This window comes from Piliocolobus tephrosceles, chromosome 2 (genome assembly GCF_002776525.5).
Source record: "Piliocolobus tephrosceles isolate RC106 chromosome 2, ASM277652v3, whole genome shotgun sequence".
NCBI classification, from domain to species: Eukaryota; Metazoa; Chordata; class Mammalia; order Primates; family Cercopithecidae; genus Piliocolobus; species Piliocolobus tephrosceles.
The window spans coordinates 78,570,028-78,597,760 of record NC_045435.1 but is presented as its reverse complement, the minus strand read 5'-3'; the positions used below and the strand labels follow the sequence as shown (position 1 = coordinate 78,597,760).

General features: G+C 40.3%; 1 protein-coding gene and 1 pseudogene across 12 annotated transcripts in view; both read left to right on the top strand.

Moving 5' to 3' along the window:
- Positions 1-27,733, top strand: part of SLMAP (sarcolemma associated protein) — a 179,472-nt gene that overhangs the window by 80,782 nt on the left and 70,957 nt on the right. For all 11 annotated transcript variants that reach the window (XM_023200917.1, XM_023200904.1, XM_023200895.1 and 8 more), the window contains exons 3-7: positions 7,522-7,594; positions 13,028-13,064; positions 15,571-15,633; positions 25,905-26,000; positions 26,260-26,331. In XM_023200917.1, the coding sequence (XP_023056685.1) occupies positions 7,522-7,594; positions 13,028-13,064; positions 15,571-15,633; positions 25,905-26,000; positions 26,260-26,331 (341 nt within the window). The remainder of the gene's footprint in view (positions 1-7,521; positions 7,595-13,027; positions 13,065-15,570; positions 15,634-25,904; positions 26,001-26,259; positions 26,332-27,733) is intronic.
- On the top strand, positions 23,162-25,649 carry LOC111534308 (annotated as a pseudogene). Its single transcript, XR_002729067.2, has one exon. The product of XR_002729067.2 is annotated as a keratin, type I cytoskeletal 19 pseudogene (transcript).

Sequence of the window (27,733 nt, the reverse complement as noted above, 5' to 3'; positions counted from 1 at the left end):
CTGTGTTATTTAAGTAATTCCAAACATTAAGATGGAAAGCTTTCAGAATCCTTTAAAGAACCTAGCATGTCATTAATGTGAAAATCTGATAAAGATACAGATGCAAAAAAGAAAACTACAATTAATTTTATTTATAACAATAGATGAAAAATTTCAATTAAGATACTAGGCCAGGGCTTGGCATAGTGGCTCATGCCTGTAATCCTAGCACTTTGGGAGTTTGAGGCAGGTGGATTGCTTGAGCCAAGTAGGTTGATACCAGCTTGGGCAACATGGTGAAACCCCGTCTCTACCAAAAAGCAAAGAATTAAATGGAACCCCGGCTGTGAGTAACCCATAGAGAAGAAGAGAATTTGACTACATTGTCTTTCTCTCCAAGGAATGTCTGTCTTCTTGGCTTGCATTTCCTAAAGAAAATTATTAAGTATTGATTGATAAAAAGGATGAGGTAATGCAAAGAGTCAGCTGGGCATGAATCAGCTGAGCATGGTGGCGCACGCCTGTAGTCCCAGCTACTCAGGAGACTGAAGTGGGAGGATGGCTTGAGCCTGGGAGGCAGAGGTTGCAGTGAGCCATGACCGCACCACCGCACTCCAGCCTGAGCAACAGAGCCAGACCCTGTCTCAAAAAAAAAAAAAAAAAGTGCTGAAATGCTGTTAGGCCAGACACAGTGAGTGGCTCCCACCTGTAATCCCAGCACTTTGGGAGGCTGAGGTAGGAGGAGTCCTTAAGCCCAGGAGTTCAAACCAGCCTGGGCAATAGAGGGAGACACTGTTTCTACCCGCTTCCCTGCCCCCAAATTTTTTTAATTAGCTGTAGGCATGGTAGCATGCACTTGTCTCAGCTACTCCAGAGGCTGAGGTGGGAGGATCGCTTCACTTGAGCCCAGGAAGTTGAGGCTGCAGTGAGCCCTGATCATGCCATTGCACTCCAGCCTTATCTCTAAAAACAAACAAAATATATTAGTAAATTAAATCCAGAAATAAAGCTAGGATAAACAACAAAGTAGGGTTTATTCCAGAAATGCCAAGATGAGTATCAGGCAATCTATCAACATAATCCATAAACTAAAGTAGAAAGACCATGTAACTGTATAACCAGTAGTTGTGTCACTGAATAGCCAGAGATATTGAGAAGGCATTTGATCAAATTTAGGAGTTACCCCTAATAAAAACTCTAAATAAATAGGATGAAAAGAAAACTAAGTAAAATAAAAATATTAAGTAAAATAGAATAAAAAATAGCAAAATACTATACAGCTGTGAAAATGTATGGACTAAATTTGCATATATAAACAAAGATAAATCTCAAACTTTCTCTCAAGCAAACTGTTGAAAGATTTGTATAGTGTAACCATTTACAGAAAGCATGAATGCCTGCAAAACAATACTATATAGTGCTTTTGAATACACTTATAATAAAGTACATTTGCATACATGTGAATGATGGTTTGTTAGGACTTAGGAAAGGATGTTTTTGGCATCAGTGAGTATCATACTAAAAACAATGGAAGCATGATTTTAAACCTCCCCATTATACGGGTATTAAAAATAATGAATTAAAATTATGTGAATTGCAGGGATTTCTATAAGTACAATGTTGAGTAAAGAAAGAATCAATTGTTTTTATAATTTCATTATTTAAAATAGTCTCACCAATCCCTATAAATACATGTATGTTAGACATATATATCTCTAGATCTTTAATGTGAGTCATCCAGGAGTGTGGGTGGGAGGGAGGAAGGAATAGAGGAGAAGAAGGAGCCAAATTAAAAGGGAGAATTTACTAGAACTACAATTAAAAAATCACCCAGTATGTAGGACATTTATGTATTTATATAAACTAATTTGTATATATGTTAAAAAATTTCAGAAAGATGGCCGGGTGCGGTGGCTCAAGCCTGTAATCCCAGCACTTTGGGAGGCCGAGACGGGCAGATCACGAGGTCAGGAGATCGAGACCATCCTGGCTAACACAGTGAAACCCCATCTCTACTAAAATACAAAAAACTAGCCGGGCGAGATGGTGGGCGCCTGTAGTCCCAGCTACTCGGGAGGCTGAGGCAGGAGAATGGCGTGAACCCGGGAGGCGGAGCTTGCAGTGAGCTGAGATCCGGCCACTGCACTCCAGCCTGGGCGACAGAGCGAGACTCCGTCTCAAAAAAAAAAAAAAAAAAAAATTCAGAAAGACTATATATAATATGTAAGATTGTGTGTGTGTATCAGGATTTTGTTTAAAAGGTAACATGAACCTAATGCTGCTGAACATATCGGTTCATATTAGTGTCACTTCTACTCTTAGCAATCCAAAACAATCTTTTTAAAATTTTTTTAATTTTATAGAGGGGGGGGCCTTACTGTGTTACCCAGGCTGGCCTTGAACTCCTGGCTTCAAGTGATCCTCCTGCCTTAATCTCCCAAAGTGGTGGGATTAAAGGCTTGAGCCACTGGACCCCACCAACAATCTGATTTTGATGTTTGGCATTCCTTGTGTATGGCTTCAAGGAGAAAACTCAGTGGTCAGGCATGTACACATAAGCTGCTCTATACTGATAAAATATTATTGTAAACAAAGAGCTGACATTCTAATAGATTTTTTAAAAGAAAGGAAGAAAGTGAGAAAGCCGAGGTTTAGCAACCTAACCACTTGCCACTCCTCTTTTCCTAGACCTGCAAACTGCTCAAAGAATGAGTTTTCTGGGTCACATATTATTACAGTAACCCTCTGTTGCAAAGCTTGGGGCCATTTAGTTCTATGAACACATGTAACTTCAGTCAGCTTATTACTTCAGGTCTTCATCACCAGTATCTTTTTCTTAGTTAAGCCCCTGCGAACAAAGGGCCTATTAAGAGCAAAGTCAATGGTGTATCTTCCTTTGGCATTGTGCTTCAACTGCACTGAATTACTTTTACTCCCCCTAATAGACCTGGCCTTCACGCCCATGCACAGGCTTTTTCCTATGCCTAGAAACCTTTCTTGATCCTCAGGGCTGGACAAGGTGCCCACTCCATGCCCCTATACTCATCCCTTTTATATGTTTACCACCCTCACTAAATAGTAAGCTGTGCAAGAGTAGGAAGTGTGTCTGTCTTCATTGTAGAATCTCCACACACAACCTGGAACATATTGGTTGAATAAATTTTAAAATGTCCCGTGAATCTTCATCCATCTTTTTTTTTTTTTTTTTGAGATGGAGTCTCGCTCTGTTGCCAGGCTGGAGTGCAGCTCACTGCAAACTCTGCCTCCTGGGTTCATGCCATTCTCCTGCCTCAGCCTCCCAAGTAGCTGGGACTACAGGCACCCACCACCACGCCCAGCTAATTTTTTTGTATTTTTAGTAGAGACAGGGTTTTACCATGTTAGGCAGGATGGTCTCTATCTCCTGACCTTGTGATCTGCCCACCTCGGCCTCCCAAAGTGCTGGGATTACAGGCGTGAGCCACCACACCCAGCCCCTAAATCTCTTTTAAACCAAGCATTTCCCAAAGTCATCAGACCCTCATCCTTTTTTGTAATGCTTGTTAGCATTTTGGGAAATACTGCTATGTATAGTTGATTAATACAAGTATTAGAACAAAACATTCTCATCAGGTTGCTTTAATTACTTGCCTGTTGCAAATCAAAAGGATAACATGTCTATGCATGTGTATATCTAGTTGTCATAAGAATCACATCAAAGGCATGGTTGACTGGACTAGATCATCAGCTTAGTCAGACATGGGTTATTTTTGTTTTTGTTTTTTAAACTGCCTACAACTGTACAGCAACTCTGTACTGCCCAGTCAGTATTAGCCCTTGGTTCATCTCATAGATTTGTGCATCAGCTCGTTTGCTGAACTTCAGGGTAATGTGTCTGAACAACAGAATTACTGATGTTGTATATCACAGGTTGTCACCTCTGGCAACCTGTTTTATTTATAGTTTTATTCTATAACTTGTTCCGCCTATTTTTTTTTTTTTAAACTTTATTACCAAATTAAAGTGTAGGTATTGCTGGATCTTCATGTTGTATCATGCTCCTGTATTTATTGTAGGCTATTTATAGTGAATCTCTCGAGGAGCCATCCTTTAGAAATTCATTTATCATGAGAGAGAGAAATCTGTCTCTTTGGCCGGGCACGGTGGCTCACTCTTGTAATCCCAGCACTTTGGGAGGCCGAGGCAGGCAGATCACGAGGTCAGGAGATTGAGACCACGATGAAACCCCGTCTCTACTAAAAATACAAAAAAAAGAAAATTAGGCAGGCATGGTGGTGGGCGCCTATAGTTCCAGCTACTCGGGAGGCTGAGGCATGAGAATGGCTTGAACCCAGGAGGCGGAGCTCACAGTGAGCCGAGATCATGCCATTGTGCTCCAGCCCAGGCGAAAGAGAGAGACTCTGTCTTAAAAAAAAAAAAAAAAAAAGAAAAAAAAAGAAAGAAATCTGTGTCTTGTGTCTTTTGCCTGGGAAAGGAGAAAGCTAGGTGGTTCCTACAAATAGAGATGAACCCTAATGTCTTAAAAGTAAGAAACATCTTTGCACAGGAGTAGTGGGAGCTATGAAATACTAAGCAGGCATGTTCCTCAACATCTTCAGTAAAATGCTTTCTGTACCAGATGACTCTGCTAAGTACATAGGTTTTTAAATTGAGAAGCAGATAATCCTTGATGCCCTCAAAGAGTTGAATCTAATTGGTGAGACAGCAGTTTCTATAAACGATAAATATTCACAATGTAATGTGCTTAATGTTTTAAGAAATAGATGTAGGAGGCTCTGGGGACATCTTACTCAGATACTGAGCTTTGGTGAAGGAATTAGAAAATCTGAGCCTGGCCAGGCACGGTGGCTCAAGCCTGTAATCCTAGCACTTTGGGAGGCCGAGACGGGCGGATCACAAGGTCAGGAGACCGAGACCATCCTGGCTAACCCGGTGAAACCCCGTCTCTACTAAAAAATACAAAAAACTAGCCGGGCGAGGTGGCAAGCACCTATAGTCCCAGCTACTCGGGAGGCTGAGGCAGGAGAATGGCATGAACCCGAAAGGTGGAGCTTACAGTGAGCTGAGATCCTGCCACTGCACTCCAGTTTGGGCGACAGAGCGAGACTCTGTCTCAAAAAAAACAAAAAGAAAATCTGAGCCTGGAGACTAAGTAGCACATGGTCATGCAGGCGAGAGGATAAAAACATTACTTACAGAAGGGACAGCCTGTGTAAAAGGCATGGGGCTGTGAAAGGTGAAGTGCTTGGAGATTGCAGGTAGCTTGGCTTTGTATGGGATATCCGTGGTAGCAGGATAGAGGATGAGGTCAGACAGGAATGAAGGAGCCCAGTGGTTCATGGCCATAGTTATTGTGCTGGGCAGAGTTTAGAAGACTGCCAGTAGATGGTTCTGTTTTTTGTTGTTTGTTTGTTTTTGTTTTTGAGACAGGGTCTTACCCAGCTGGAGTGCAGTGGTGTGATCATGGGTCACTGCAGCCTCGAACTCCCGGGCTCAAGCGATCCCCCGACCTTAGCCTCCTAAGTAGCTGGGTACAGGTGTACACCACCTCCACCCTGCTAATTTTTAAATTTTTTGTAGAGACTGGGTCTCGCTATGTTCCCCAAGCTGAACTCAAGTGATCCTCCCACCTCAGCCTCCCACAGCGCTGGGATTGTGGGTGTGAGCCACTGTGACTTGCCAATAGATAGTTCTTGATCTGTGTTAGCACTTTTATATAATCAATTAGTAATGAAAATCAAATCAATATTGAATACATGGTGTTAAATTTCTTAATTTTAATGTGCATTTCCAGATGACAGTCATATAACTTCACGTTTATAATATCATCTTGATGATTAGTGGGCCTGATCATTTAATACCCCCAAATGCATTAGCTCTTTTTTTTTTTTTTTTTTTTTTTTTTTTGAGACAAGAGTCTTACTCTGTCGCCCAGGCTAGAGTGCGGTGGCATGATCTCGGCTCACTGCAACTTCCACCTCCCAGGTTCAAGCAGTTCTGCTGGCCTCAGCCTCCCGAGTCACTGGGATTGCAGGCACCTGCCACCACACCGGCTATTTTTTTTTTTTCTGGGATGGAGTTTCGCTCTGTTGCCCAGGCTGGAGTGCAATGGCGCGATCTTGGCTCACTGCAACCTCTGCCTCCCAGGCTCAAGCAATTCTCCTGCCTCAGCCTCCTGAGTAGCTGGGATTACAGGCACCCACCATCATGCCTGGCTAATTTTTGTATTTTTGTAAAGACTGGGTTTCATCATGTTGAGCAGGCTGGTCTTGAACTCCTGACCTCAGGTGATCTGGCCATCTCAGCCTCCCCAGGTGCTAGGATTACAGGCATAAGCCACCGAGCCTGGCCTAATTTTTGTATTTTTAGTAGAGGGGTTTCGCCAGGTTGGCCAAGCTGATCTCGAACTCCTGACCTCAGGTGATCCGCCCACCTTGGCCTCCCAGAGTACCGGGATTATAGGTGTGAGCCACCATGCCCGGCCAACATTAGCTCTATTCTTAAAATTCAGTTTTGTTGAGATATAATTTATGTATAACACAATTTTACATGTACAATTCAGTGAGTTTTGACAAATGTATATGGTCTCATAACCACCACTCCCCTAATCATGATGTAGTGTATTTTCATCAGCCTGCATTAGTTTTTAATCAGAGCTTAGTGAAATAATTATTTGAACTCTGGAAAATGTAATACAGTATTTGAAGAATAGAGAAAAGAGAAATAAAAAACGATCAACTTTCAAACCAGAAAACAATTTTTTAAAATTAAACCCACATATAGGAAAACTCTGCAAGTGCTACTTTCGGGAGTTTTGTCTCTTAACATCTTCAGTAGGAAAAGGAGGAAGTAAGATGCAACAGTAAGAAGCTGTCTACAAAGGGACTGTACTGATGTCATTTTGGGGGTGGAGGAAGAAACAACTATCAAGAAAACAAAACAAAAAGTTTAAATATTGAAATAGAAACATGAGACACTAGCAAACAATTCTGATACTTAATAGTAGAGAATTGTGGAGGCAGTTTCACTTGTCTGAGGTCTTGGTTTTCTCACCCATAAAATGGGGGATTGAGTGGCATATTCTCAACTGTATTATGCAGAACTTTAGAGTTTTGTGAGGTGTGGTTATGTGTGTAATAGGTTGGAGAAAGGAAGATTTGGAATAAGAGCTGTATTTTAAATTCGGGAATAGTCAGACTTATGTTTGATACTGACAGATGGGGAAAAGTGTATTTCCCCCTCACAATTTTATTGACTGTTATTATAGAATTGGAATTGAACCTTTTATTGACTGTTATTATAGAATTGGAGATTAAGACACTTTTCAAAACAATTCTGTCCTTATTTCTGCCTTGCAATTGTGATTCATTATGGACAAGATGAGTTTCTCTAGGGTAATAATACTGTCGTTAAACCACTAGCTTTATTTTCTTTTTGAGAAATTGTTACTTTTAAGAATAAACTGTGTTTAGATATGAGAGGTGTGAAGTTTTATATTTTTAAACAATTATTTCATCCATGTTATTTGTTTGTTTCAACCAGTTACCCATGGGTGTATTGTTTCCACAATAAAACTTTTTCTACCAGATGGTATGGAAGCCCGGCTCCGCTCAGAGTGAGTATAATTTAGTACTGTGAAGTTTTTGTGAAGTTTAGTACTGTAAAGAATTTAGTGCTAATATTCTAGATGACGGTATACTGCTAATACCTGCTTCAGGACTATTTACATAATGTTAGAAAATTGATTAGTACTTTTTGGAATATAATACACTTAAGTTTAAATTGCTTTTTTGCTTTAGTTGCAATTCTAGTAAATAATAATGTATTAGAGGCAAAGATTATTTTGTTTCCAAATTTAATTTATATTTTGATGGATAATCAGTTGTTTTTCACAATGTTTCAAATATATAAGTTATTGGTGGCCGGGCACAGTGGCTCAAGCCTGTAATCCCAGCACTTTGGGAGGCCGAGACGGGCGGATCACGAGGTCAGGAGATCGAGACCATCCTGGCTAACACAGTGAAACCCCGTCTCTACTAAGAAAATACAAAAAACTAGCTGGGCGAGGTGGCGGGCGCCTGTAGTCTCAGCTACTCGGGAAGGCTGAGGCAGGAGAATGGCGTAAACCTGGGAGGCGGAGCTTGCAGTGAGCTGAGACCCGGCCACTGCACTCCAGCCTGGGTGACACAGCGAGACCCTGTCTCAAAAAAAAAAAAAAAAAAAAAAAAAAGTTATTGGTAAGTGATAGCTTCATTCCTTTTTATTTTCACTTAATATAGGACTTCTTAAACTGTGATCACTTCTGGTATTAATGCCAGTGTCACAATCTTACAAGACCTTGAGGATATCAATATAGTTGGTAGCTTATTTTGGTGGGAGGTTTTTGAAGATTTTTCCAATGTCCTATTTACTTTCTGTATGAAGGAGTGTAAAGGTCATTTAGAGGCAGATATTTGAAAGGGAAAAATTACCCATAAAATCTAGATTTTAAAAGCATACGTAAGTACATTTTGATCTTGGGCTTTTCAGAGATTATTATTATGAAGTGTTGAAGGGAGTTAAGCAATCTTTAAACTTAACATTTTTTATTTGTAGGGAAAGCCTTGAATGTGCTAGAAGCTTGTTTTTATACCCAACATAATATTTTCCTGTCTTTCAAAAACAGAGACAGTGATCTGAGGGTAGGAGGTTAAGAGAAAGCAATAAATTGAAGGAGAAGTAAAGCATTGAATAGGAAAGTGAGAAGGAAAGATTAAGCAAAGCGAGGCCCACCCATTACTGTGTTAGTTTGTGCTTTCAGTAGAATCATTTATTTTGTGCTTGTTAGAAGCCACTTACTTTTGTTTGTTTACTTTTCAAGATATCTGAAGCAAAATAGCGTAGGTTTTAAAACATTTTAATTCATTTTTCTTTTTCCTTTTTTTAGTCCTTGGCATATGAAGTAATACTGTAAATTTAAAACAATTTGTTTTCTATTTGTAATTACAGCTTAATTATTAAAATTAAAATAAACTTTAGGAAGTTTAATATAATTTGGCTTTTAAGAGTCAAGAATTAAGGTTTTAGAAATGAGTAACTATTAATCAACTAATGATATATTGCTTCTTAAAGACCTTGATGTTTGTATTTGATAGTGAGATTTTTCTTTCATGCAGTTTGAAAACTTTGAACAGTTACATAAGGAGTCATCTGTGTTTTCAGATTCCATCTAGTAGAACTTGTGAATTTTTTCAAAGTCACTTGCAATGTATTGTGTCTCTATCCTTTGTGTTTCTGTAATTCTTTTCATCTTTGCCCATTTCCTTCTCGTTGTTTGGCTTTTCTTATATGGTTAAATATTAGTATCACTTAAATTTTTGCTGCCAATTTAGTTGTACATAATCTAACTTTCTGGAGAAGGTGAATTTTGAAGAAGCAATTCTCCTTTTAGTAGAGACAGGGTTTTACCTTGTTGCCCAGGTTGCTCTTGAACTCCAAGCACAGGCAGTCCACCCACCTTGGTCTCCCAGAGTGCCAGGATTACAGGCCTGAGCCACCACACCTGGCCAATAATTTTTAAATGATAAGAAACAGAGAAACCTGGTCAATAATTTTCTAATGATAAGGAACAGAGAGGCCTGGCCAATAATCTCCCCCCCCCCTCCCCCGTTCCCCATCTCCTTCCCCCCCCGCCGACAGAATCTTGGTTTTGTCAACCAGGCTGGAGTGCAGTGGGATGATTTCGGCTCATTGCATCCTCCACCTCCCAGGTTTAAGTGATTCTCCTACCTCAGCCTCCCGAGTAGATGGAATTACAGGTGCACACCACCATGTCCGGCTAATTTTTGTGTTTTCAGTAGAGACGAGTTTTCTCTATGTTGGCCACAAACTCCTGGCCTCAGGTGATCTGCTCCCCTCAGCCTCCCAAAGTGCTAGGATTACAAGCATGAGCCACTGTGCCTGGGCCAATCATTTTCTAATGATTAGAAACAGAGAGGCCTGGAGCAGGTGGCTTGTGCCTGTAATCCCAGCACTTTGGGACTCTGAGGTGGACAGATTGCCTGAGCTCAGGAGTTTGAGACCAGCCTGGGCAACAGGGTGAAACCCCGTCTCTACTAAAAATACAAAAAATTAGCCAGGCATGGTGGTGAGCGCCTGTAGTCCCAGCTACTCAGGAGGCTGAGATACGAGAACAGCTTGAACCCGGGAGACGGAGGTTGCAGTGAGCCGAAATCAGACCACTTCACTCCAGGCTGGGTGACAGAGTGAGGCTCTGTCTCCAAAATAAAAAATTTTTTAATTTTTTTTAAAAGAGAGAAATTGTGTATAATCCCACCACTCTAACACTAAGTAACTATTTTCATTTTCCACATTTCGTTGTATATGCACATGAAGTATTCATACTTCAGAATATACTTATATCCAGGGTAGTTTTTGTAAAATACAAATGTATATCACTTACGGAATGTGTTGCCGGATTTTTAGCCCTTTGTTTATTAATGAGATTGTTGTAAGAACAGAAGATTTTATACTTGGGTCACTAAGAAAGGTGAATTTTAAAAAAATCCCTACTGTACCATTTGTTTCTATTTAGACTTTTTTTTTTTTTGGGAGATGGAGTCTTGCTCAGTTGCCCAGACTGGAGTGCAGTGGTGTGATCTCGGCTCACTGCAACCTCCGCCTCCCAGGTTCGAGTGATTCTCCTGCCTCAGTCTCCCAAGTAGCTGGGATTACAGGCGCCCACCACCACCATGCCTGGCTAGTTTTGTATTTTTAGTAGAAATAGGTTTTACCATGTTGGCCAGGCTGGTCTTAAACTCCTAACCTCAAATGATCTGTTATTTAGACATTCTTAAGTTCATTTCACTATATGTGCATATCTGCAGAGAAAAAGATACATACCCACAATGGTTCTCTCTGAGTGCTGGCATTCAGTAATTTTTATTTATTTCTTCATGATTTACTTCATACATTTTCCATAATCAATATTTGTTATATTCAAGAAAAATAAATTATTGTTTAAAATGCCTATTTCAATTTTCTGGAGTAAAGTTGTACATAATTTTTTAAAAATCTTTACTAGGCACCAACTTTGTTAGGGCCTGGTGATGGGCTTTGGGGATATACAGGTGAATAGGTTCCTGAGAACACAAATGTATAATCAAAGGACAGTAAAGTTTATGTAGGCTCAATGAAGTCTGTATCATGGGTGCTTAGCAGGGAGGTGGGTGCTGGTACTTAATATTCCATTTTATTCAGCATTTTAGTGTTTTTGTGACTAGTTGAATTAGACCGGTTCTTATAGTGTTTGTAGTTATTAAGGTGGGATAAAAATTATTCCTATTTTTAACTCACATCTGATCAGTTTTTCAGCAGCTTACATATGATTTATCAGTTCAATCTAAGAACTTTACCCAGTCAACCTCCAAGCTAGCCATTACAAGAATGGCCTCTAGGATGTGGAGTGATTAGCAGCTGGTAGGGGTCATGCATGGTAGCCTTGCTTTGAGTCCCCTGTACTCACCACCAACACACATAGCAGTATCTTACAGGGCCTTGTAAATAAAATAGGGACTCTAGCTTCTTTAGCTGCTATATTCTCATGAGAGTAATAGTAGCGATAAAGTCGTATTTCCAAAGTACTGTTTTAAGCTCTTTATTCATATTAATATATTTAATACTCCCAATAACTCCATGGAATGGTTGTATGATTAGCTCCCCCCCCCCCCTTTTTTTTTTTTTGAGGTGGAGTCTTGCTCTATTGCCCAGGCTGGAGTGCAGTGGCATGACCTCGGCTCACTGCAACCTCCGCCCCTAGGGTTCAAGCGATTCTCCCACCTCAGCCTCCCAAGTAGCTGGGACTATAGGCACGTGCCACCACACGTGGCTGATTTTTGTATTTTTAGTAGAGATGACGTTTCACTGTGTTGGCCAGGCTGGTCTCGAACTCCTGACCTCATGATCCGTCCACCTTGGCCTCCCAAAGTGCTGGGATTACAGGTGTGAGCCACTGCCCCTGACTTCATTATCTCATTTTTATGCATGAGGAAGCTGAGACCTATATTGATTAGGCAATTTGCCTTTCAGCTGGTGGGTAGAGCTAGATTTTGGACCCAGTATAGTTTCTGAGCTGCTATACTACCTTTTTTGTCAGCAGTAGTTATCAGGCCAACAACGCAACTAGTACCAATTAGTGCCATCTATTTAACGTTTTGTTTTAAAGTGTTACACTGAGTTCAGTTTCATACATATATCTAAGTTTTCAGTCAGTTTCTGAGGTGGCTGGGTAGAGAAGAGGAATAGTAGTATTTTGATTAGTTGTTCTTCACTGGAACAAGTTTCCAAATTATAACGTTGCTTTCCAGAACTTTGCTTTTTAAGACTTTCTGTATAGGGATGTTTAATTTTAAGAGAACATAATTTACATATTTCAAAATTGAAAATGGGAGAATATTGTTTTTTTGTTTTTTGAGACGGAGTCTCACTTGGTCACCCAGGCTGGAGTGCAGTGGCACAGTCTTGGCTCACTGCAACCTCCACCTCCTGGGTTCAAGTGATTCTTATGCTTCAGTCTCCCGAGGAGCTGGGACTAAAGGTGTGCGCCACCACACCCAGCTAATTTTTTTATATTTTTAGTAGAGACAGGGTTTCATCATGTTGGCCAGGCTGATCTTGAACTCCTGACCTCAGGTGATCCTCCTGCCTCGGCCTCCCAAAGTGCTGGGATTACAGGCACCAGCCACCACACCTAGCCGAAAAAGGGTAGAGTACTCCTTTTCTGTATAGAAATTCTTATAATCAAGTAATTCATTTCCGTCAAAGAGCATTTAATACATTTTGGATTTGGAATTTGTTTTTAGAAATATATTGATATGTACAAGGTAGGTTTACATGTTTTTGTTTTTTAAGAATTTTATACATTTATAAAGGATTGAAAAATAGTTCACTTTTTTTTAATTACATGAAGGCAAATGTATAAACTTTGTGGTATAAGATATTCTGGTGCTGTCATACTCTATTTCCTCTATTGTCCGGATATTAGATAAAACTTCTAAATTTTACTTTTCAGTGTCATCCATGCACCATTACCAAGTCCTGTTGACAAAGTAAGTTGCTAATGATTATTTTTTCCAAACGGACTCAGCTATGTTGCTTTGAAAATGTTTGTTTTTAATATGCTTTATCTAGAAATTTATTTCTCTTTTGTAACAAAATATGTAGAATGTGTATAGGTATATAGTTATTATAATCTTCTGATCTTCAATAGCTGGAGAATCTAAGATGGATGTTTCTTCAGAAAAAGCCTTTGTTGTCTCAGTTAAATTATTCACTGTGTAAACTAGGAGTACCTGTTTTGTGTCTAGCCAGGGAGGGATAAGGAGTATTTGCTGTTACTTTTTATTCTGAGATACAATTCTGTCTAGAAATTTGTTAAAGTTTCTACCTAAATAGTTCACTCAACATTTACCAATACAGGGAGGTAATACAGAAATACAGGCTTACAAAAATTGTTCTTTTGTTGTCTTTAAGGGTTACTTTTTACCTGATCTGATCAGAAACTTTGCAGTAATTGCTTGCTAGAAAGCATTTTTCTTTTGTTCAGAAATAATGGTTTATTCAGTTATAGGTATCATTGCTAATTAGCCCCCCAAAATACATCTTTTGACATTAATGTGGGAGTCTAGTTTTCTTAGTGCAATAACTAAACTAGTGGAAAAAATATTTTATATTTTTCTTCCATTTGAATGAAGAGTGAAAGCCTGCTTGAAACTGAAATTCTCTGTTAGATTCCTTTTTTAGAAGTAAAAGTGGTTAATCATCAACTTCTGCAATACCAAGAATTATTCAGAAGTAAATAATGGTCCTGCTAATTTAGAACCAAATTTAAAAAATAATGCCAACTCTCTGCTTTCTAGTCAGCATATTAATTAAAGTATACTTCCCAAGCTTAATAAGGACTGGTGCTGTAACATCATTAATAAGCTAACACGTAGGGGTAAACATTACAGCAACCCAGTAGTTTTTCTTCCTCCTTCTTCACCTCCTCTTGCTCCTCTTCCTCCTCTTCTTTTCTTTCTTCTTTCCTCCTCCTTTTCTTCCTTCTTGTTTTCTCCCCCTTCTCCTCCTCCTCATATTTCTTCCTTTTTCTTTCTTCCTCCTTCTTTCTTCCTTATTTCTTTTTCCTTATTCTTCTTTCTTCCTTCTTCCTTCTTTCTTGTTCCTTCTTCTTTCTTCTTTGTCCTTCTTCTTCTTTCTTCTTCTTTTTTTCTTCTTCCTCCCTCCTCCTACTTCTTCCTTCTTCTTTCTTCTTCTTCCTTTTTCTTCTTCCTTCCTTCTTCCTCTTTTTCCTCCCACCTCCTCCTCCTTTTTCTTCCTCCTCCTCCTGCTCCCTGCTCTTCTCCTTCCTCCTCCTCCTCTTCTTTTTCTTCTTCCTCTTCTTTTTCTTCCTCCTCCTCCTTCCTTCCTTCTTTTTCCTCTTCCTTCCTTCTTTCCTCCTCCTCCTACTCCTTTTTTTTGAGACAGTTTCACTCATGTTGCCCAGGCTAGAGTGCAGTGTTGCAATCTCAGCTTACCGCAACCTCCACCTTCCAGGTTCGAGCAATTCTTCTGCCCCAGCCTCCCGAGTAGCTGGTATTACAGGCATGCACCACCACGCCCTGCTAATTTTACGTTTTTAGTAGAGACGGGGTTTCTCCATGTCTGTCAGGCTGGTCTTGGACTCCCAACCTCAGGTGATCTGGCCGCCACGGCTTCCCAAAGTGCTGGGATTACAGGCGTGAGCCACCACGCCCAGCCCTTCTTCTTCTATTTATTTATTTATTTATTTATTTATTTATTTATTTATTTATTTATTTATTTTTTGAGATGGAGTCTTGCTCTGTCATCCAAGCTGAAGTGCAGTAGCGTGACACGGCTATTTTTTGTATTTTTAGTAGAGACGGGGTTTCACCATGTTGACCAGGCTGGTCTCTCGAACTCCTGGCCTCAGGTGATCCACCTCCCTTGGCCTTCCAAAGTGCTGGGATTACAGGCATGAGCCACTGCGCCCAACCCTTCTTCTTTTTTTTTCTTTTTAAATAATGCCATGGCTCTATATTCCACAGCCTTGAAAAAACCCTTATAGAAGATATTCCTTATAATACTCTTGAGTTCTAAATAGTTTGACTATGACTTACAGTGTTTAAACACCATTACTTCCCATCTTTTTTCTTAAAACCTACCCATGGATTTAAAGAAACATTGCCTCAGGCCACTGGATAAAGTGTTGTATTTCATGACCCTGCCCTCCCTATACCACATAAAAATACCATTTTGAAGATGGCTACTTCTAAATGAATGAGGCTTGTTAAAATATTAAAGAACTATTTAATGATTAATTTTAAAGGGAAAATATGTGGATCTATTGATTTAGGAGGTTTTATTTCTGGATTAAGAAAAGGCTTTAATTCCATCAAAAAAGAAAAAACTTAAAAGGCTATATTGCCTTTGTGCTATAAATTTGTGATTTTAATAACAATTATTTTGCATATTTAAGTAAGTAGACATTTCAAGGAATTGGTTTAATGTTTTTTATGAAGTGTTCTCTGTTGATATTGTGTCATTTGTTTCTAGGTTGCTGCTAACACTCCAAGTATGTACTCTCAGGAACTATTCCAGCTTTCTCAGTATCTACAGGTAAAAGTAAATCTTGAGAATTCTTATAAGCAGAATTTCTTTTAAACTTTTAAAAGTTCTTAAAAGCAAAATTAGAGCCAGACAGGGTGGTTAATGCCTGTAATCCCAGGACTTTGGGAGGCCTAGGCAGAAGGATTGTTTGAGGCCAAGAATTTGAGACCAACCTGGGCAATAAAGTGAGACCCCATCTCTACAAAAAAAATTTTTTTAATTAACCAGGTGTGATGGTGTGCGTCTGTCGTCCCAGCTACTTGGGAGTCTCAGGTGAGAGGATTGCTTGAGCCCAGGGGGTCAAGGCTGCAGTGAACTTTGATGGCATCACTGCACTCCATCCTAGGCAGCAGAGCAAGACCCTGTCTCAAGAAAAGAAGCTCAGAATTAAACAACTTATATTTTATTTTGCCAGTTCACAAATATAGGATAAAAAAAATTGGCTGGATACAAATACAAAAGAAATACTATCTTTTCAAAAAAGAACAAAGGATTAAAAATAGATCTTATGAAGAAAGATAAAAGAGTCAAGATTAAATCTAGAGAAAAGCCTTTGTACGAGAAGAATTTTTTTCTTCAAGTATGAGGAGGTTCCAAAACAGTTTTTTAAAATCTGTTTTTAAATTTTTTGAGAGACAGGGTCTCACTCTGTCTCTCAGGTTGAAGTGTAGTGGCATGGTCAGAACTCACTACAGCCTCGAACTCCTGGGCTCAAGTCTTTGTCCTGCCTCAACCTCCCAAAGCATTGGGATTATAGGTGTGAGCCGCCACGCCGAGCCCCAAAACAAGTTTTTATCCATAGATGGCTTTTGTTTTGTTTTGTTTTATTTTATTCTATTTTATTTTTGAGATGGAGTCACACTCTGTAGCCCAAGCTAGAGTGCAGTGGTACGATCTCAGCTCGCTATAACCTCCGCCGCCTGGGCCCAAGCGATTTTCCTGCCTCAGCCTCCTGAGTGGCTGAGACTACAGGTATCCACCACTATGCCTGGCTAATTTTTTGTATTTTAGTAGAGACGGGTTTTACGATGTTGCCCAGGGTGGTCTCAAACTCCTGAGCTCAGGCAATCTGCCCACCTCAGCCTCCCAAAATGTTGGGATTACAGGCATGAGCCATGGCACCTGGCCCATAAATGACTTTTAAATAAAATTAAACTGGGAGAGATTTTGATTGCTTAATAATATTAATAGCAAATAATTATATAGCACTTATTATATGCCAAGCTTCATTCTAGCACTTTACCTATATTATTTAATTCTCACAACAATCTTACAGGGTACATATTTTATCCCTATTTTTACAGATAGAGTAACTGAGAGGCAGGAAGATTTAATAATTTATACAGTATCACACATCAAGTATATGGTAGAGCTGGGATTTGAACCTGGATGGCCAGATCTCAGATTTTCTGCTTTGTGTAACCACTGTGCTGTGCTGCTGGATTCAGAGAATAATTTTTTGGTGTAGAGCAGATACTTCCTCAAGTTAATGCCATATTTAAAGAACCATACAAATCTCTAAAAAGCAAACAAGTGTTTTGAGTTTTTTTGTTTGTTGGTTTTTTCTGTTTTTTGTCAGTTTGGGCTAGATTATGTTTCTTATTCTGGTGAGGGAGCATGGTAAAAGAAAACCCTGGATCAGGAGATTAGAGATTGAGGTATTTTTTTGTTTAGAGATTGAGGTATTTTTTTGTTTTGTTTTGTTTTGAAACAGACTCTTGCTCTGTCACCCACACTGGAGTGCACTGGCGCAATCTCGTCTCATTGCAACCTCCCCCTCCCAGGTTTAAGCAATTCTCCTGCCCCAGCCTCCCAAGTAGCTGGAATTAAAGGGATGTGCCACCACACCTGGCTAATTTTTTGTATTTTTAGTAGGGTAGAGTAGATGTTTAGGTTTCACCATGTTGGCCAGGCTGGTCTTAAACTCCTGACCTCAAGTGATCCACCCACCTTGGTCTCCCAAAGTGCTGGAATTACAGGTGTGAGCCACTGCACCGGGCAAGAGTGAGGTTTTTATCTTAGTTCTGCTACTCAACCCACTTTTGTGACTTTGAGTGAGTCATTTTATGTGGGTAGGCCTTCAGTTGTCTTTTGTTTCAAATAATAGAAACAAACGCGTGATCCTGGGTCCCTACATTCTTTTTTTTTTTTTTGAGTTGGAGTCTTGCTCTGTCGTCCAGGCTGGAGTGCAGTGGCGTGATCTTGGCTCACTGCAACCTCCGCCTCCTGAGTAGCTGGGACTACAGGCGCATGCCACCATGCCTGGCTAATTTTTTGTATTTTTCATAGAGACAAGAGTTTCACCATGTCAGCCAGGAAGGTCTCGATCTCCTAACCTCGTGATCCACCCGCCTTGGCCTCCCAAAGTGCTGGGATTACAGGCCTGAGCCACCACACCCAGCCCCCTACATTCTTTTATAGGAATCAATCGGTGAGAATGGTTCCATCTTAGTTAAGAATGTACACATCTATGAAAATGAACAGAAAATTAATCAATGGATTAATCAGATCTTATCTTCTACCAGGCATAGTGTATGCATAGAAAAACATTATACATTTGGATTTTAATAGAGTATTTAAGAGTATTCTAAGCCAAAATTCCCTTGATTTAATCATTGGCTTTAATTTCTGACCTACTGGGAAAGTTGTTTAACTCTTTTATGCCTCATTTTCCTCATCTATGAAATGGATATAGTAATAGCACTTAACTTCACAGAATCGTGAAGAATAAAAAAAAATTAATATATGTAAAGCACTTAGAACAGTTCCTGGCACATAGAATGTATGCCATAAATGTTAGTAGTTGTTTACCATTCAATAGGAAGGCACATTAATTAAGCTGCTTATTTTTAAAGAAAACTTTGAAATTAATGTAATTTAAACCTCATTTTTCATATGAGAAATGTGGAGCTCATATAGGTTAAATTATTTGCCCAGGCTTGTATACTACTGTTACTAGTCATCGTGGATAGCAAATCTCACTCCCTCACTCTCTCACTCTTTCCAACCTTCTTGTTCTGTGAATATTCCTAGTGTCCTAATCCTCTACTGTTCCTTTTCTAGCTCTTTGAGATAAAATTATACCACAGTCTTTTCTGTATACATTCTTATTGAACTGCTAAAGTTCTAATGTAAATTGTGAACATTTTGAATAAAAACTGGAATAGGTGCATTTTATACCTTAGAACTAACTAAAAGACCATTCCTAGACTTATTAGATTTCTGTTAGGATATAGTTCATGGAGTTAAACTCTAAATGGAATTGAATTAAAAAGGTGAAATTACACCATCTAGTGGAAGTAAATTCTAAAGATATGGTTGGTTGATGGTTTTGTTTTTCAGTAAAACTTTTAGCAGCATCTGAGTAATTTCCTGGATATTAGGAATGTTTTAGGAACTTAAACTTGGCAAATAGTCTCTTTTAAGTGAAGCTGTGTTTTAATATGGATTCTGAGGTGTATGGCTTTTTATTAGATTATTTAACCTATAGTTTTAGAGTTACCTTAAAAGGTAGTACCTCTAAGTAGACAAAATTTTCCATATTCATTATTTATCAAGAATGTGGAGAGCAATAAATTCATGCTTTAAACCTCAAGTACTATATTTGAAGCGTATACTTCTCTGTTGAGGTGTCTCAGAGGCATTAGGGTCATAAGTGTTTCTCTGGATAATGACAGGAATAGAACAAGGTGAAGAAGGTATGCCAAAACACAACTAAATGCTATGAGCATTTCACCTTGATTCCGGATGAAGGAGACCTGCTTAACAGCTATCAACTGCTAACAAGCCACCTAGAGTTTAGACTTTGTACACCAATGTCTTTCTCTGTAAAATATATCTTTGGGCCGGGCACGGTGGCTATGCCTGTAATCCCAGCACTTTGTGGGGCTGAGGCGGGTGATCACCTGAGGTCAGGAGTTTGAGACTAGCCTGACCAAAATGGAGAAACGCCATCTCTACTAAAAATACAAAATCAGCCGGGTGTGGTGGCGCATGCCTGTAATCCCAGCTACTCGGGAGGCTGAGGCAGGAGAATCACTTGGACACGGGAGGCGGAGGTTGCAGTGAGCCAAGATCGTGCCATTGCACTCCAACCTGGGCAGTAAGATTGAAATTCCATCTCAAAAAATATATATATTATATAATTATATAATATCTATTATATATGTAATGGATATATGTAATAGATATAAATATATATTATATAGTAATAGATATATAATATATATTTATAGATACATAGATATCTATATAGATATAAATATATAATATCTATTACATATATAATATCTATTATATAAATACATAATCTATACATATATAATCTATAAATATAATATCTATTATATTTATATATTTATATTTATATGATATATATATAATATCCATTATATAATTATGATATCTATTATATAAATGTATATTATATAATATCTATTACATATATAATATCTATTATATAATAGATATATAGATATATATCTATATTATATATTATATAGATATATAATATAGATATATAATATCTATAAATCTATTATATATTTATATAATAGATATTGTATATGTAGTAGATATTATATTTATGTAATAGATATATATTTATAATACGTTATTTAGATATTATATAACATATATTTAGATATTATATTATATATATTTTATATATGTATCTTTGGAACTGCCAAATAGTTAACTCTCCCATTATAAATCCCTTTATTATATTGAACGAATATTCAGTGGACTCTTACCTATTTTGGTATATTAATTGCTGCTAAGTGTTATATAGTCATAGAGAGAATCAGAACACCTGAAAATGCAGTAGGCTGTGCGAATAAAGCAATCTCTCTTTTTAATAGTATATATTGGCTGGGCACGGTGGCTCTTGCCTGTAATCCCAACACTTTGGGAGGCCGACGCAGGCAGATCACTTGAGACCAGGAGTTCAAGACCAGCCTGGCCAACATGGAGAAAGCTCATCTCCACAAAAAATACAAAAATTAGCTGGGCATGGTGGTATGCACCTATAGTCCCAGCTGCTCAGGAGGCTGAGGCATGAGAATTGCTTGAACCCAGGAGGTTGCGGTTGCGGTGAGCCAATATCATGCCACTGCACTCCAGCCTGGGCTGCAGAATGGGGAAACTCTGTCTCAGAAATAACATAAAACAAAAATGTATACGTTTATATAAATAACATTTTTAAAAGGAAAAATTAAAAGCTGTTTCTATTTTAGATATCATACTTGTGTAATTAAGCCATTATAAAGTATTTTTGCTGATGACCAGATTATCTTGGCTTCAGTTGGAATGAATTTGCTCTGAGGTGTATATATTTCACATATATTCACATATATGTGTATGTGGTTGTATATATACACATGTATACATATATATACTATCATGCATCGCTTTACAACAGGCATATGATTTCATTAGGTGATTTTGTCATTGTGGGAACATTATACATTGTACTTATATAACCTAGATGGCATAGCCTATTACACACCTAGGCTATATAGTAGAACCTATTGATCCTAGGCTGCAAACCCATACAGCATGTTATTGTACTGCTTACTGAAGGCAGTGTAACACAATAGTATTCGTGTTTAGAAGCATATCTAAACATAGAAAAGGTACAGTAAAAATACAGTATAAAAGATAGAAAAAGACTGGAGGCAGTGTAATCCGAGCACTTTGGGTGACCGAGGCAGGAGGAACACTTGAGGCTAGGAGTTCAAGACCAGCCTGGTCAACATGGCAAAACCCTGTCTCTACTAAAAATACAAAAATTAGCTGGGCCTGGTGGCACATGCCTGTAGTCCCAGCTACTCAGGAGGCTGAGGCACCAGAATTGCTTGAACCCGGAAGGCAGAGTTGCAGTAAGCTGAGATCACATCCCTGCACTCCAGCCTGAATGACAGAGCAAGGCTCTGTCTCAGAAAAGAAAAGAAAAAGATAGAAAATGATATACCTGTACAAGGCGCTTACCATCAATAGAGCTTGCAGGACTGGAAGCTGCTCTGGGTGAGTCAGTGAGTGAGTAGTAAGTGAATGTGAAGGCCTGTGACATTATTGTACATTACCGTAGACTTTATAAACATTGTACACTTAGGCTACCTTAAATATATATTTTAAAAGTTTTTTGGGGCAGGCTCGGTGGCTCATGCTTGAAATCCCAGCACTTTGGATGGCTGAGGTGGGAGGATCACTTGAGACCAGGAGTTCAAGACCATCCTGAGCAACATAAGAAGGCCCCATCTGTTTAAAAAAAAAAAAAAAATTTTTTTTAATAAAAATATTAGCTGGGGGTTGGGTGCGGGGACTCACGCCTGTGATCCCAGCACTTTGGGAGGCCAAGGTGGGCAGATGACTTGAGGTCAGGAGTCCGAGACCAGGCTGTCCAACATGGTAAAACGCCATCTCTACTAAAAATACAAAAATGAGCCAGGCGTGATGGCACTGCCTGTCATCCCAGCTACTCAGGAGGCAGAGGTGAGAGAATCGCTTGAACCCAAGAGGCAGAGATTGCATTGAGCCAAGATCGCGCCATTGCACTCCAGCCTGCGCAACAGAGCGAGACTTGTCTCAGAAAAAGAAAAAAAAAATTAATTGGGCATGGTGGTGCATGTCTGCATCCTAGCTATAGGGGGTACTGAGGCAGGAGGATCACAAGCCATCACTTAGTGACATCATCATGCAACTGCACTCCTGCCTGGGTGACAGAGCTAGACTCTGGTCTCAAAAAGAGAAAAAAAAGTTATAATAAGCTAAACTTAGCTTACTATAACTTTTTTACTTTATATACTTAGAAGTTTTAAAACCTTTTTGACTCTTGTATTCACACTTAGCTTAAAACACAAATACAGGCCGGGCGCGGTGGCTCAAGCCTGTAATCCCAGCACTTTGGGAGGCCGAGACGGGTGGATCACGAGGTCAGGAGATCGAGACCATCCTGGCTAACACGGTGAAACCCCGTCTCTACTAAAAAATATAAAAAACTAGCCGGGCGACCTGGTGGGCGCCTGTAGTCCCAGCTACTCGGGAGGCTGAGGCAGGAGAATGGCGTGAACCCAGGAGGCGGAGCTTGCAGTGAGCTGAGATCCGGCCACTGCACTCCAGTCTGGGTGGCAGAGCGAGACTCCGTCTCAAAAAAAAAAAAAAAAAAAAAAAAAAACAAAACACACACACACACAAATACATAGTACAGCTGTTCAAAAATATTTTGCTTCTGGCTGGGTGCGGTGGCTCACGCCTGTAATCCCAGCACTTTGGGAGGCCGAGGCGGGTGGATCACGAGGTCAGGAGATCCAGACCATCCTGGCTACACAGGTGAAACCTGGTCTCTACTGAAAATATAAAAAGTTAGCCAGGCGTAGTGGCGGGTGCCTGTAGTCCCAGCTACTTGGGGGGCTGAGGCAGGAGAATGGCATGAACCTGGGAGGTGGAGCTTGCAGTGAGCGGAGACCGCGCCACTGCACTCCAGCCTGGGCGACAGAGACTCCATCTCAAAAAAAAAAAAAAAAAAATTTGTTTCTATTCTTAATTTATAAGCTTTTTATTAAAAATGTTTTAAACTTGTTTTTACTTTTTAAACTTTTTTGTTATAAATGAAGACATAAACACACACATTAACCTAGGCCTACACAATATCAAGATCATCAGTATCACTCTTCCACCTCCACATCCTATCCCACTGAAAGGTCTTCAGGGGCAGTAACATGCATAGAGCTGTCATCTGTGATAACAGTGCCTTCTTCAGGATACCTCCTAAAGGACCTCTCTGAAGGTATTTTACAGTTAACCTTTTTTTCTTTTTAGTAAGCAGAAGGAATATATAATTAACAATAAAAAGTATAGTACATGCATAAACTAATAATAGTCATATAATACTATTATGTATTATGTACTATATATAATTATATGTGCCATACTTTTATATAACTGGCAGCACAGTAGGTTTGTTTACACCAACATCTCAAACACACGAGTAATGCCCCCTTGTGTTACAGTGTTAGGATGGCTATGATGTCACTAAGCGATAGAAATTTTTCAGCTTCATTATAATTTTTTGGGACTGCTGTGTATATGCAGTCTATAGTTGACTGAAATGTTGTTTTGTGGTGCCTGACTGTATATATGTGTATGTATGTATAGGTATATGTCTACATACACACTGTGTGTGTGTGTGTGTGTTTGTATAAAATGCAAACCTGAAACATTTGTTAGCTTTTTCTATTGTATGTTTTTAAAAACTTGCTCTTCCAAATTATGCATAAAAAGAAAACAAAAACAGGTGACTTGTTTTCTATTAGGGGAGAAGTTGCAGTTAGAGAACCTCTAATGGCGGTACTTTCAGCCCAACAAACGAGACTAAAATGATGTGGCCCATATACGTAAAGTAGTCATTTCCTATCTGCAGGGAATATGTTCCATGACCCCCAGTAGATGCCTGAAATCACAGATAGTGCCAAACCCTATATCTACTATGTTTTTTCCTGTATATACACATACCTATGATAAAGTTTAACTTATAAATTAAGCATAGTAAGAAATTAACAACAATAATAAAATAGAACAATTACAACAGTGTACCGTTACGTGAATAAAAGTTATGTGGATGTCAGGCTCCTTCCGCGAATCGCAGCCTCTGGGACCAGGGTCGCTCCGTTCGTGCTCCGCCTCGCCATGACTTCCTACAGTTGTCGCCAGTCGTCGGCTACGTCGTCCTTCGGAGGCCTGGGCAGCGGCTCCGTGCGTTTTGGGCCGGGGGTCGCCTTTCGCGCGCCCAGCATGCACGGGGGCTCCGGCGGCCGCGGTGTGTCCGTGTCCTCTGCCCGCTTCGTGTCTTCGTCCTCCTCCGGGGGCTACGGCGGCGGCTACGGCGGCGTCCTGGCCGCGTCCGACGGGCTGCTGGCGGGCAACGAGAAGCTCACCATGCAGAACCTCAACGACCGCCTGGCCTCCTACCTGGACAAGGTGCGCGCCCTGGAGGCGGCCAGCGGCGAGCTGGAGGTGAAAATCCGCGGCTGGTACCAGAAGCAGGGGCCCTGGCCCTCCTGCGACTACAGCCACTACTACACCACCATCCAGGACCTGCGGGACAAGATTCTTGGTGCCACCATTGAGAACTCCAGGATTGTCCTGCAGATCGACAATGCCCGTCTGGCTGCAGATGACTTCCGAACCAAGTTTGAGACGGAGCAGGCTCTGCGTATGAGCGTGGAGGCCGACATCAACGGCCTGCGCAGGGTGCTGGATGAGCTGACCCTGGCCAGGACTGACCTGGAGATGCAGATCGAGGGCCTGAAGGAAGAGCTGGCCTACCTGAAGAAGAACCATGAGGAGGAAATCAGTGTGCTGAGGGGCCAAGTGGGAGGCCAGGTCAGTGTGGAGGTGGATTCGGCTCCGGGCACTGATCTCGCCAAGATCCTGAGTGACATGCGAAGCCAATACGAGGTCATGGCCGAGCAGAACTGGAAGGATGCTGAAGCCTGGTTCACCAGCCGGACTGAAGAATTGAACCGGGAGGTGGCTGGCCACACGGAGCAGCTCCAGATAAGCAGGTCCGAGGTCACTGACCTTCGGCGCACCCTCCAGGGTCTTGAGATTGAGCTGCAGTCCCAGCTGAGCAAGAAAGCTGCTTTGGAAGACACACTGGCAGAAACAGAGGCGCGCTTTGGAGTCCAGCTGGCGCATATCCAGGCACTGATCAGTGGTGTTGAAGCCCAGCTAGGTGATGTGCGAGCTGATAGTGAGCGGCAGAATCAGGAGTACCAGGCGGCTCATGGACATCAAGTCGCGGCTGGAGCAGGAGATTGCCACCTACCGCAGCCTGCTCGAGGGCCAGGAAGATCACTACAACAACCTGTCCGCCTCCAAGGTCCTCTGAGGCAGCAGGCTCTGGGGGCTTCTGCTGTTCTTCGGGGGGTGTCTCCTGGGTAAGGGGATGGGAAGGAAGGGACCCTTACCCCTGGCTCTTCCCCTGACCTTCCAATAAAATTTTATGGTCCAAGGGAAAAAAAAAAGTTATGTGGATGTCAACATTCTGTCTGTCTCTCTCAATGTATCTTGTACTGCACTATAACTGAAACTGGAAAGGGAAACCAGAGATGAGCAGGGACTGCTGTATATTTTACTAAGTAGTATCAAGTGTCACATACTTTAAAATACATCAAGGGGGATGTAATATGAAAATATTTTAGAATGTGCTGAAAATTGATCACTCCTCAAAAGAATCATGATGAGCTTATTAGAATCTCTTTTGTGATTTGTAATACTAGGAGGCCTTACATCGGGAACAAATGTTGGAACAGAAGTTAGCCACGCTTCAGCGGCTACTAGCCATCACCCAGGAGGCTTCAGATACCAGTTGGCAGGTATTCCAGTTGTTTTATATTTAAGAAACATTTAAAAATAGTTTAATATTCCATCCATGTTAAATAAACTAAAATGTAGCAAACAAAGACAAAGTTATTTCCTAACTAATGAACAAGTTGTTGAAAATTTAGCATCTTACAGTGGATGCTGGTCAGTTTTATGCTTTTATAGCTTTTGTTGTCAGTAGCAACCTTTTTTTATATACATGTGACTTTATAATTACTCGAGTTTTACTTATGTTTAATTTTTCTTCAATAGGCTTTAATAGATGAAGATAGACTCTTATCACGGTTAGAAGTTATGGGAAACCAATTACAGGCATGCTCCAAAGTAGGTATTCATCTCAAATGTGTAAAATGAAATGCATAGTTTTTTATGTAACATCATTTCTTTGACTATCATTTTGAGCATATGCTAAAAACTTTATACATTTCCACAATTCTTTTAAATCTTTTGTCATGAGAAATTTCAGACATCCATGTAAATAAAAATAATTATGTAATGAATACCCACGTAGAAGTCTGTCTTTTTTCTGTTAACAATTAATATTTCTTGAAAAAACTGGGTCATTTGTCCTCTAGAATTTCCCTCAGTCTACATTGTTATTTAAACATTTTTTAGCTCCCCTTCCCACTCCATAAATTAGTAGTTCCATCTAGAGATTTGATCTGATTTAGGTTCAATTTTTCTTTTTGTCAACAACCCTTTATGGATGGTATTGTGTTCTTCCACCAAGGAACAACATAATGTCTAGTTGTCTTTCTTTTTGAGATTTTATCGATCACTAATGATCCCAGCCTAGTCCATTATTTCATTAAGGTTACAAAAATAAGGCCGGCTCACTGGCTCACTCCTGTAATCCCAGCACTTTGGGAGGCTGAGGCAGGCGGATCACCTGAGCTCGAGAGTTCAAGACCAGCCTGACCAACATGGAGAAATCCCGTCACTACTAAAACAAAATTAGCCGGGCATGGTGGCACATGCCTGTAATCCCAGCTACTCGGGAGGCTGAGGCAGGAGAATCCCTTGAACCTGGGAGGCAGAGGTTGCAATGAGCCGAGACTGTGCCATTGCACTGTAGCCTGAGCAACTAGAGTGAAACTCTGTCTCAAACAACAACAACCACCACAAAAAAAGTTACAAAAATAGTGATGTAATTCTGTTATTCCTTCACTCATTTAGCTGGGTTACTTCTCTAAAGAGAAGTTTCCTTCCAGACACAGTGGCTCATGCCTGTAATCCCAGCACTTTGGGAGGCTGACACAGGCAGATCACTTGAGGTCAGGCGTACAAAACTAGCATGGCCAACATGGCGAAACCCCATCTCTACTAAAAATACAAAAATTAGCTGGACATGGTGGTATGTACCTGTAATCCCAGCTACTCGAGAGGCTGAGACAGGAGAATTGCTTAAACCTTGAGGGGTAGAGGTTGCAGTGAGCCAAGATCGCCTCTGAACTCCAGCCTGGGCAACAGAGCGAGACTGTCTCAAAAAAAAAAAAGAAAAAAAAGGGCGGGGGCAGTTTGAGACCAGTATGGGCAACATGGCAAAACCCAGTCTCTACCAAAAATTAAAGATTTGCTTAGCATGGTGGTACATACCTGTAGTCCTAGCTACTTGGGAGGCTTAGGTGGAAGGATCACTTGAGCCCAGAAGTTTGTGATTACAGTGAGTTATGTTCGCAGAACTGCACTCCAGCCTTGGTGACAAAGAGAGACCCTGTCTCTAAAA